Source organism: Microcebus murinus, chromosome 13, assembly GCF_040939455.1.
Source record: "Microcebus murinus isolate Inina chromosome 13, M.murinus_Inina_mat1.0, whole genome shotgun sequence".
NCBI lineage: Eukaryota > Metazoa > Chordata > Mammalia > Primates > Cheirogaleidae > Microcebus > Microcebus murinus.
The window spans coordinates 66,955,250-66,968,535 of NC_134116.1; the positions used below are offsets into that span (position 1 = coordinate 66,955,250).

General features: G+C 31.5%; 1 protein-coding gene across 2 annotated transcripts in view; it reads right to left on the reverse strand.

Annotated features, from left to right (window-relative positions):
- COG6 (component of oligomeric golgi complex 6) overlaps positions 1–13,286 on the reverse strand; it is a 67,733-nt gene that overhangs the window by 21,886 nt on the left and 32,561 nt on the right. For both annotated transcript variants that reach the window (XM_012742681.2, XM_076009476.1), the window contains exon 13: positions 13,059–13,176. In XM_012742681.2, the coding sequence (XP_012598135.2) occupies positions 13,059–13,176 (118 nt within the window). The remainder of the gene's footprint in view (positions 1–13,058; positions 13,177–13,286) is intronic.

A 13,286-nucleotide genomic window follows, 5' to 3' on the forward strand; every position in this document is an offset into this window, starting at 1 on the left:
TTGTTTCCTTTTCTTCCATTAAGTTCAAATAAATGTGAACTGAAAAAAACCTCCAGCATATGATCTATCTTTACAAAAGTACTCTACCATTCCTACTTAAGATGATATCTAGAATACTGTTAAACTGATGACAATAATGGTTAATCAATGCTATTTCTAGATGGAGCGTTTTGTGTTTTGTTTTTGCTTTCATCTCTGTGCTCTTCTGCATGGTTTAAATTTATGAGTAGATGCATATCAATTAAAAAAAAATAATAGAGTGATCCCTGCTCCCTAAAAACTGAATGAGATATACCACAATGTTAATAACAGTTAAGTCAGGGAGAAATAATGTAGATGAGTATAATTTTCTTCTTTGTATTTTCATTTGTTATAAAATAAATATATATTTATTTCATAAAAATCAATGTATTCATAATTTTGTTCAAATACAAAGGCATTGCATATACATGTATGCATATATATATACGTAATATAAATTGAACAGAAGATATTCATATAAAAGTTATTCAGTGTAATCTTTAGCTTAGTACAAATCTTATTAAGATTATCTAGCAATATAACAGCTATAATATGTAAATAGGCAGGCACAGAAACCAGAGCAAATGTATGTGTCTTAATTTCCCAATACCTTTCATAAACAGAAAAAAAATAATCTAACAAATCCTCCACGAAAGCTTGATAGGGAGTACAATTCTAGTAGAACTACACACATTGCAGGATTAAGATCCTAAATGTTTAATGAGTAATTTTCTAAGTTATAAACTACGGTATATAGTATCTTTTGGAAGCAAAAACACTTAAAAAAAAATCTTTCAAAAATTCACACAAGGGATTGCCAAATGCCAAACAAAAGACCAATGACTGAAATCTTATGTACCAATGAAAGAAAGTAGAAAGGAAAATACATTTTTATCCCCTTGAATTAAGGGGTTTTTGTTTGTTTGTTTTTTAAATAGGATCTCACTACTCTGTTGCCCAGGCAGGAATGCAGTAGCACAATCACAGCTCACTGCAACCTCCAACTCTCCAGCTTAAGCAATCTTCCTGGCTCAGCCTTCCAACAAGCTAGGCCTATATATAGACACATATCAACACATCCAGCTAATTTTTAAAATTTCTTTGTAGAGGTGGGGGTTTCACTATGTTGCCCAGGCTGGTCTTGAACTCTTGGCCTCAAGTGATACTCCTACCTGGACTTCCCAAACTGGAACTAAGGTCTTTAAAAGCTGTGCAAATTTAAAATGAAAGTCACACCTTGCAATAGTTAGAGCCAATGATACAAGTAAGTGTTACTTGAACTCGCATCATTTAACAACCTGCCATTTTATGAGGTGCTTTTACACACATATCAGCAATAGGTCAGAACCACACTTCCAAAAGAAAGTGAAAATTATAGCAATTTATCAGATAAACAAAGGTTTATGACTGTACAATTCTACAGAATAACAAAAAGAAAATCTAAAGAGGAGAAATATCTCCATAATAACCTTCTGTCACTTCAATTTAATTTCATTAGGTAAAATTCATTTCAAAAGGTTAAACTTTATAACAGAAAAGTCTATCTCTATTTCTTTTGAAGTCCCTCCAACATATTCATGCACTTACTCTAGATTGATCATGAGCTCCTTGAGGGAAGAGATCCCTTTTACTATGTCTTCTGTATCTCTGTATAGGCTGTGGAGCCCAAACACGAGAATTAAGTGGGCTTTGTGATTCAGACAAACTATTTATACAACAACTAGTAGCAACATTAAAGAACAAAACAAACCTTATGAACTTTATGCAAAACAATAACCACAATACAGAAATCCCTATAAGCTTTAAGCTGTGTAGCAAATCCAAATTTGTTCACATTCTACTTCCTTGGAAACCAGTCAGCACTAGCAAGTGAGTGGCAGATGCATTCTCAGAGTGATGTGACTGGGAGAAAGAAGTGTTAATATTATCACTGCTGCTTGTGCCAGGACTTGAGCTATTGATAGAAATCTTACACATTGATAGAAAAAAAGTGAAGAAAATTTGAACTTATTCCCTACAAATAAAGACATCCCTCTTTCTTATTCTGTATTATGCTTGACCTTTCCCCCCATGTTTGTCATGATCTCAAGTTTTCTAAAATCTTAACTACAGGTGTAACCTGAAATTGGCCACACATGACACAGTGCTGAGTATCTAAAGCATACAAGTACATGTTCAAGCAAGTAAACTTTGTTATAAGCATGGCAATATGTTACTTCCAGATAGCTATGTCACAAATATGTGCCACCAACCAAGCATGTTCATGTTAATGAATGGATACAATTCATTGGTTATATTCAAAGCATACTCTCTTAGGGACAATGAGCAAACATCTCTTATTTTGTTTTGTTTGGGTTTTAAATCCAAAATACAAGACTGCTAAAATAAGATACGAAAGTGTCTACCTCAACTAGATTGCAGACTCCTTATTTCAGGGATTTATCTTATTATCACTCTATCTTTCACAGTATTTTACATAATGGATATTTAATTAATGAAAAATGTTCATTGTATAATAAAAGTATTCCAATAGTACTATGCAGGCATGTTTTGGCATTATTAATGGTATTAAATATGGAAAATGAACCCAAATGATTCATATAAAACTGGCTTCTGTATGGAGGAATGGGATTCATAAGTATAATATTAAAGATGTCTACAAAAGAAAAAGAATTAACATTTATAAAGCCCCTACAAAATGTTAAATGAAAAATGCAGAATACAAAATTGTATGCACAGCATACATGCAGGTATGTGTACATTCACATTAAAAAAAGATTGAAATAATAAAGATATGAATATTACCTATAAGTATTTTAACTTTCCTTCACATTTCTATTTTCAAAATGAATAGATTATTTTATAATGTGTAAAAACAATTCTAAAATATGTACCAAGCACTTTATAAGTCATCTTCATTTAATCCCAATGAGCCTATGGTAAATATCATTCCCATTTTACAGAAGAGTATTAAGACTGATGAGAAGGAAAAGGAAGGTTATATACTTAAATGTTATATATGAGGAAACTGATGCAGAGACAGATTAAATAACTTTCCAAAGGTCCCACTGTTCCTAGAGGGGGCAGAGCTTGGATTCTCACACAAGCATTCTGACTCCAAAGGTCATACTTTTAACCACTACATTAAACTCTTTATTTTGATTTTCATAGGTGATATTTTTAAATTCTCTAAAGTTAATTTTCTTCAAAGAGGATGTTGTAGATCTTACACATCCTTCATTAAGATCATAGATTTTACAGAGTCTAAGCTGTTATTTATAGCTACTTCTTGAGCCTATGGCTACACTGAGTCCTATGAGCACTAATGGCCTTCTCCAAGTTTACATAAAAGACCTTTCCTTCCTAAATGTTTTGTTCCATTGAAATTCTGCTAGCTAATTTTATATTCTTGTGACTTGCACACCTTAAACTTTTCAAATCAGTAATTCTTACACGATACAGGAGGAAGAGAAAGGCAAACATCTTTAAAGAATCTGGTAGAAACTATCATTTGTTTTTCAAGAAAAAGATAAACACCTGGAAAATTACACAAGCGATTTTAGGTTAAATAGAAGCCCACTCATGGGCTCTAATATACTCTTAAGCACAGATAAAATTATATATAGTTTATAGTTTTATAAATTGAGATTTTTAAAAGATTGAAAGATATTAGTATTATACTATAAAATTAAAATATTTATTTTGCCCAAAACAAAAGTTAATGTCAAATAAAAGAAGTTAATGTCTTCACTACCCTTTTAAAAAAAGAAAACCATCTAAAGAATTTTAGATTTTGTATTAAATATAAAAGGGAGTAGGAACAACAGCTATTTATCACTTTTTGCTTTGTGAATATTAAATGAGGGTATTTGCTTAGCAGTTTTATTTTACTGTACATTTTAAGCATTGATGCCATCCAGTTAATTAGACCAACAACCCAGAAATATTTATTGATTTTTCTTTTCCTCATTTCCTTCACCTAATTTACCAACAAACTTTATAACATTAAAATACATTCCAAATGCAAATGCTCTAAACCATCCCATGCTACCACTCTAGCAAGCTACTATTATCTTTTGCCTGGTCTATTCCAAGAGCCTCTTAAGGGGTCTCTTTGGTTCCAAATTTGCTCCCCCACCCCCACTTTCCATTCTCCAAATACCAGCCACAATGATCTTTTAAAAATGCTTTAAAAAATATAAAAGTGAGACGTATTCATTAAACCTTTTAATTCTCAATGGCTTACCCTTGCATTCAAAAATCAATTGCCTTAAAGGTATGTGGGACACAGAGTCAACATCAAAAATCAACATTCAAAATCAAGTCCATTATATTAATATATACTAGCAATAGAAATGTGGAAAATAAAATTTAAAAAGCAAAAGATGTTACAATAGCATTAAGAAACTATCCAATATCTGGGAATAAATCTAACAAAAGATGTGCAAGGCCTGAAAACTATTCTATAAAAAAAAAAACACTGAGAAAAACTAAAGAAGATCAAAGTAAATGGGAAGACAGATGATATTCATAAACTGGAAAAGCTCAATATTAAGATGTTAATTTCTTCCAAATTGATGTACAGATAGAACACAATCCCAATCAAAATCCCAGAATGCTTTTTATTTTGAAAATGGACAAGTTGATTTAAAATCTGTATGAAATTGCAAAAAACTTAAAATAGCCAATGCAATACTATAAAGAACAAAGTAAATTATTTACACTACTAGATATCAAAGCACAAAAAAGCTCTGGAGTGATTCAGAGAATGTGCAAGGACAGACAAATAAACCAATCAACAGTTACAAAACAAATCCACATATAAAATCATGTGAATTATGACAAAGTTTCTACCACAATGAAGTGAGAAAGGATGGTCTTTACAATAAATGGTGCTACACCAAGTGCATTTCCACATGAAAATCAAAAATTAACCTTGATCCCTACTTCACACCATACTCAAAAATTAATCTGAGATGGACCAAAGGCCTAAATGTGGAAGCTAAAATAATCAGGATTCTTGGAAGAAATTATAGAAGAATATCCTCATGATGATCTTAGGATAAGCAAAGATTTCTTAACACATTGACTGCCACACTAGTAAAAAAATTTTTTTTCCTCAGGGCCATGGTGTTTTATTGTGAAAAGAGAATACAAAATTTGAAAACAAAACGATCCTTTCTAATTTAATGAAAAATTTATTTCTTATTGTTTTCTGTGCATGAGTCATATACAATTAAATTGTCAATATTAATTGTAACAGAAACATCAGTAAGTAGGATTTTCATGAACTGAAGGGTTTTGTCAAGGGGGCCACCTATCACATAACATGTATGCTATAGCATGGCAGCATGAGTGTCCTGTGCACCATGAGGCTCCCAAGGTAAAGAGGCTCCCAAGGTAAAGAGACGTGTGAGTTACATATGCTTCACGAGGCCCCAGGCTCAAAACTAGTGAGAGTTAAATACAACCCACATGGCAGTTAATGTGTTAAATAGGACACAAACTGAACTAATATAAAAGATTAGTTTACAGGACTAAATTAAGAATTTCTGTTGACCAAAACAGACCATTAATGGAGTGAAAAGACAGTCCAAAAACTGGTTCAAAAACAAATGAAATACCACCACACACCTTTCACAATGGCTAAAATTAAAAATAATACCAATATCATGTACTAGAGAGAATGTGGAGCAACTGAAACTCCTACATATTTCTGGTGGCTTAAACTAGCACAATTCCTTTGGGAAAATGCTCAGCAGTACCTACTAAAGCTAATCAATTTTATTATCATCCAGATATTCCATTTCTGGGTATATACACAACAGAAATAAAAACTTATATCCAAGAAAAGACATGTACAAGAATATTCATAGCAGCTTTATTTATAATATCCAAGAACTGGAAATAACCCAAATGTCCATCAGTAATGAAATGGGTAAATAAATTGTGTGTATGTGTGTATTTTTATATATGTATATATAAAGGAATTACTATACAACAATTAAAAAATGAACTACTCAACTTGCAAAATGAATGAATCTTACAGATGTCAGAGCCCCAAAACAGAGCATACACTCTATGGCTCTATTTATGTGAAGTTTAAACAGTAGGAAAACAGGAGACAGCAGTCAAATAGTAGTTCACCGTGAGGGGGGTTACTGATTAAAAAGGAAAAGAGGATGCCTTCTGAGGTGCCAGAAATGTTCTATATCTTGTTCTGGGTGATAGTTAACAAGCATACACAAATATAAAAATTCAATGAACTGTACACTTTAGACTTGTGTAGGTTAAGTTATATCTGTACTTAAAAAGAAAGCTTATTTGATCTTTATTTTATTGTAAATATTGAGAATCAACATTTTAAGACATACTTCATAATTATGTACATTTTCCAAATGACAGAATTAAACTATAAGCAAAAATTAAACTATTTTAATTAGTTTAATGACATTAATAGTTTAACGACAGAATTAAACTATTAAGCAAAAATTTTACATATAAAACTATTTAGGTTACTGAAAACATATTTCATACATTAGAATCTTTTTTAAACACGTAGTGCAATACACAGAGTCTTCATTTTTCCTATGACTGCTTACTTTTTACCCCTTTAGTAGTATACACGCTCTGACTTTACTAGAAGAAATGAAAAGGTTGAACCATAAAAATTCCAAAAGCTGTTTCTATAACTTCATTCCACTGCCAACTTTAGTTTTATTCTTTCAACTATCTTCCACTTAAGGTATTCCAATCTTCTATACTGTAGCTTAGAAGGTTTTTAAAAAATAAAAACAAAAACCAACCTACCTCCCCCCCCCCCCCAAATGTCTTATTTTTAAACTAATTTCCTCATTCTATATATAGACTCCTTTGGTTCTATCTAAAAACATATGTTCCAATAATTGACAATAAGTGGAAATTAAAGTTTTTAAGTCAATAAAATTATCCAAGATAAATTTAAGAGTACAAATAACATTAGTTTAAAATAATTTCAAATTATAATTTATTTTACATGCTTTTATTTAAAAAAATAAATTTTAAGTATTTTAGCTGAAAAATATTTTTTGTTTATCCTTGCAGAACAATCTGTAAAGAATAATGTTAAACTCAAACTATTCAACTACAGCAGCACTGCTCAATCTTTAATGAATATCCTGGGAATCTTGTTAAAATACATATTCTGATTCAGTAGGTCTGGAATGGGGACTGAAAGATTTGCATGTCTAATAAATTCCCAGGTGATCCCCAAGCTGCTTATCTACATACTACACTTTATTATAAAAGACTCTAAACAGTAACCACAGCCTATTAATAGAATTTAAATTACAATTTTATGTAAAGAATTATTTAGGGTTATTTTTCCAAGAGGACTGGGCAAATCAATCCTGACTATTAATTTGATATGGGTTTCATGTATGACAGATTATACCCCTTTAAATGAGAAGTATACTATTACTATAGTGAGAAGAATTTTAGAAAATATCTAGCCTAAAATATAGCATTGTGTTTTTTGCAGTATAGATACATATTCTCTTTAAACTTCACTAGGTTTGCAGTTAGAATATTTCCTAAGAGCTTGATAAAAAGGGAGTATGCATACTTGAATACTCAAGTGCTTCAAATTGCTTTGTTAGGAAAAAGGTACATTTTTCAATAAAATTATGTCCTTGAATTTTCTTTTTTCATACTAAAGAATTAGCTCCCAAATATGTCTCTTGAAAAGTATAAAAGCAATCATATTTTAAAAAGTTCCTCTTTGGCTATACTATTATTTTAAAAGCTATTCTTCCTAACATTTTTGCTATCCACTTAAATTCTTTATTAACAAAAATTTCCACTTGGCTGCTTTGCTAATGAGGAACATTCTATAGTAAGTGTTGTTTTCTTCATAAGGCTAGAATCTTTTTAAAAAGAGGAAGTGAAATGGCTTTCAAGAATTAGAATAAGGGAAAGGTATAATAGATGTATAAAATATGGAACACTAAAATTTGATGAAAGGAAAACATTCTGGAAAAAAACTAGAAATGGTTGTAGATATAAGTAACATATAAATTATAAACAGTATCATAATATAATCTTAATTTAATGTTAAAATATCTCTAAATGCCCAATTCATATATGAGAAAAACATTCGGGGTACAAATATTAATAACGACAACAAAAACAATAATGATGATTGGAATCTATTCACTGCTATAAACTCACATAAGATGCAGTATTGATTGGTATTTAATATATTCAAATTAAAATTACTTTCTTCTCTGTTTTTACCCTGTTCTGTTCCAGGTTTTAACTGGAAGATGTCATCCTTCAAAGTTACCCTTTGTTATTCATTACAGATGACCCTTGGAAACATGGATCTGAGCCACACAGGTCCACTTATACATGGATTTTCTTCCACCTATGCCCCTCTGAGACAGCAAGACCAACCCCTCCTCTTCCTCCGTCTCCTCAGCCTACTCAATGTGAAGATGACAAAGAGGAAGACCTTTATGATGATCCACTTCCACTTAATGAATAGTAAATATATCCTCTCCCTATGAATTTTTAATTAAATTTTTTTCTAGTTTACTTTATTGTAAAGATATAGCAAACAATACAACACACAAAATACGTTAATCGACTGTTTATGTTAATGGCATGTACTCTGGTCACTAGTAGGCTATAAGTAGTTAAGTTTTGGGGGAGTCAAAAGTTATATAAGGATTTCGAGTGTGGAGGTCAGCATCCCTAACCCTCATGTTGTTCAAGGGTCAACTGTGTATTTTCCTATTTTTTTGCAACCTTCATTTTAACTTTTACATGAGTAATAAAACTTATAGAAATTCAGTATTTTGGGGGAAAATAAAACAAAATAAATGAATAACCACTTGGGAAATAAGATCCTGACTAAACTTCAGGTAGATTAAAAGTCTGATGGAAAAGTGAAATAAATCAAATGAATTTAATACATAATTCATCATTTCCTCTGTAATAGGTGCTAACTCTATCATATATTAAATCCTAAATGTATTTTCTTGTTAAACTTTAGATTTTACTATGCAAAAATTAAAAGTTGATGTGTCAGAAAGTACTATAGGCAAATTTAAAAGGCAAATGATGACTTGCAAAAAACGTCTGTGATATATATGACAGAGTTAATATTCTTAATGTATAAAGTATATCAGAAATTAACAAGACACAGCGCAGTAGGAAAATGGCAAAAGACTTGAATAAGCAATTCACAAATGGCCAATAAATATATCTAAAAGATGTTCATTCTCACTAGAATCACAGAGATCAAATGAGAAAAACCATCATATCACTTTTTGTTCATCATACTGGCAAAGATTTTTTTAAATGCCCATTATACAGTTTTAGCAAGGGTGGTACTTTTTCTGTAGGAGGTGGTATGATAGATTTGAGGAAAAGGGGAAAAGTAAGGGAAATGTGAGTGGTGGCCTAAGGACATGCAGCACTTGCAGGACGTCACGGAGGGCTTTGCTAATGTTGGACACAATGAATTTCAGTAGCTCCAGTCTGCATGGTCATGTAATTTTAGCAGTGCTCGGCAGCCATAGTACACATAGGAGAAATTGAAAAATTGAATTCATCCAAGGTGGTTCTGCAAAGTGATTGTGGTAAAATGACAAAGGTGCAAGAGATTTAAACGTAGTGGCAAAATAGTGATGGAATACAGGCTAACAGAAAATGAACTGAACCAGTCATTCAGGTAACTAGTATTGATTGAGTTCTCTGGGACCTGGCGTATAAGAAAATTAAGTATGTTTGTATATTGATTGTTTCACCAACTATCTTACTAAAATTCATTTTCTGGTTCTATAGCTTCTCAGTTGATTCTCCTGGGTTTTTAAAGCAGATAATCATAGCATCCATAAATAATCTAATGCTCCTTCTTTGAAATATTTAAATCTTATTTCTTTCTCTAGTCTTTCTACCATGGATATTATTTAAAAGTACTGGCAAGCACTCTTGTTCTTCACTTAAATAGGAAGATACCACTAGTGCTTCTATGTTAATTATGATATTGGCTGTTAAGTTTTATTTATCTTCATATGTTTAAATAATAGGTATTCTTCACTTACTTACTAAGATTTTCCTACAATAATTTGGTCATATATGAGAATATAAATTTTAATACATTTTTATACTTATTTAATATATTTCCTAACACTGAAACATTCTTGTATTCATGTATTGCTAAACTATACTTAGTTTTAATATATTGCTGGATTTGACCTGATGGTACATTTTTCAAAACTTAAAAAGCGACTGATTTGTGGTTTTCACTAATGTACTATCTTCAAAAAGTTTTTATGTCAGTGTTATACCACCTAAAAGGAACTGGGAAGATTTCCATATTTTTCTGTATTCTGGAGAATTATCTGTTCTTTGTAGGTATGAATGAAGCTCTATGTACAACCAGAACTAAGACCTAGCAACAAGTTCCTTAATAATTTTTCTTTTCTCTCTAGGTATGTTTGATTTTCCACTTCCTTTTGACTCATTTTTTATCAATTTACATCTCTTAAAAAATCATTCTTCCTTCTCAGATGTTCAGATTTTAGCACAAACTACATATGGTATTCTCTAAATTTTAATTTTCATCTGTGGATTGTCTCTAATTTCTGATGTATAATTTAAAATTTATTTCCTTGATTAAACTTGCTAGAAGTTTGTCAATTTTTTAATCAATTCTTTTTTTTGTTTTCTAATTAATCACAAAAATTTAATTCCATCCTTTCTGTGTATCATAGTTTATTTTCCTGTCACTTTCAAATGTCTTAATATGAATGCCTAATACATTTCATTTTCAGTCCTGAGTTCCAAAAGTTTTCTAATTGGTGGAGCTCTGGGCAAACACTTACCCATGTGCTTTCCACATACTGCAATCTGACTCCTATCCTCACCACAGGACTAAAATTATTCCATAAGGTTATCAATCATCTACTTATTGCCAAAGATAACAAACTTGCTACTAGAAGTCTTCACACAGCACCTGTCTTATTAACTACGCCCTCCCTCTTGAAACTCTATCCTCTTGGCTTTTCTGATAAAACACTCTCCTCATTTTTCTCCTGCCTCTTTAGCCATCTTCTTCAGAAGTCACACTGTTTGACTTTTTTGTTCTCTTAAATGTTAGTGTTTACCAAGACTGTATTTCCTAGTAGTCCTATTATTTAAAAAATGATTCCTAGTGACCTTATGCAAACCCATGGATTCTACTATCTCTTATATGCAAAACTGTTAATCTAAACGTATAGCTCTCTACTAGATTAGACCAATTCCAGATATCCCATAGGGTACCTCAAAACTCAACTTATCTAATTTAGAAAATATCATCATCTTTATTTCCCAAATTATACCTTCCTTTCTGTACTCTAGGTATTTGTGATTATCCTATGAATTATTCTAGACTCCTCCTTCCACCCATTTAACTAGTCACCAAATTTTGAAGATTTTGTCTTTACTCCTCATAAAGCTGTCCCTTCATAGCTTTTCCTAGCATCTTCCTCTCAGATCATGTATTTTCATAAAAACAACTTCAATACTCCCTTAATTTTCCTGTCTCCAACCTGGCCTCCCCTCTTATATATAACACATACCACTTTCCAAGTGATTTTTTTAGTAAATGAAAAATGTATTTATTGGTGACTTGTAGCTTGTGTTCTAGCATATTCTATTTGTTTCTTCTACTTAGGATGACCTCTGTCCACCCCCTTCTTCATCTATCTAAATTGCACACATCCTTCGAAGTTCAACTCTGTTATCTCCCTCTGTGGGAAGCTCCCTCTCTGCACAAGAGTATATGTATTAGATTGCTAAATATACTCCTTCTTTGGTGGTAACATAGCACCCTAGGTACATGTCATTCACAAAACATGGGATTATACAGTAATAACTGATTTATTTGGCCATCTTCCACTAAAGGAGAAGCAACCTGAGGCCAATAGACCTTTTATCCCTGTACTCTCATCAGCTAGCACATATTTGTTCATGCTCAATGTTTGTATTACTCATGAATGATTTTAAAAGAATTCTGTTTCAGTAAGAACTCATGTAAACAAACATAAACAGAACTATTAAACTAGTGATGCAAACTGAAATACACAAGGCCAGAAAAAAATATTAGATAGATACTCTGTCTCCACAAATTCATGTTGCTTTTCCAGAAGAATATGAGTCATGCATAGGGTCAGGAAGTAAACTCATACAAAAGCTCTGAGCTTAGGAAAGTGAAGATTGCTGCCCAGTGACTGTGTACTGAATTGCTACTGACTATTTTATGCTATATTACAAAACCTATGCCTAATATAGATAGCCTATTAGATGAAGTAGAACAATAGCAAAGCCAGCATGGCATTTATGATATATTTTTGAAAAACTAATGTCCTTAATAATGAAACAAAAATAAAGAAGGATGTGATCATTGTAAACCCATTCCTTAAGGTTCTGCCACAATACACTGCTCAATTTAAAATATTAGATCTTCCAGGACACTTTCAAGTTTTTGTTGTTTTGTTTTTTGTGGGTGATTTTCTTGTTTGTTTGTTTTATAAATATTCAGTATATAACTCAGAGGAGTATAAACTTCATAAGGACAAACCTGTAACAATGAGGGTAAAAATATAATCTGTTTGGAAAAACCTTTTGTAAGAGTTCCAGTTTTCCAATCTGTATGTTATCTTACCCCTAAATATAGTAAGTCTGCTTTAGTTATACACTTTTGGTTACGGAAAAATAATAGTGAAATTAGGGCTTCAGATTCTATCTCCAATTATCACTCAGTGTTATACTGTTTCAAGAGTACAAATTATTCACCTAGGTCCAGTAAGTCAACTCTAAATGAAGTTTGTTGTTCACAGAAGAACTCAAAAGAACATAGTATGTAATGGGAAAAAAATCATCAACCAATGTAAATTTGGTGTAAAATTTTACACCAAAAAATTTAAATGTAAAAACAGTAAAACAACATCTTTAAATGTGAAAAATTTCCATTCATATAGTTTAAGAATCATATTTTTCAAACATACCTTGTCCATTAATTTACTTGTATGAAGACTCAAGCTATTGAAGAATATTTTTTTGCTTAGCAAATGCATTTCTTCAATGGTAGTCAACAACGTAGTTGCACTATTTCCAACAATGCCACTAAAAGCAAAGAATATTTCAGGTTGCAAAATAGAAACCGAGAACAATTCAGTTCTTTGAGTATAATGCTTTAGGAAAATCTAGATTTTGAGTTAGGCAATTCAAAAATG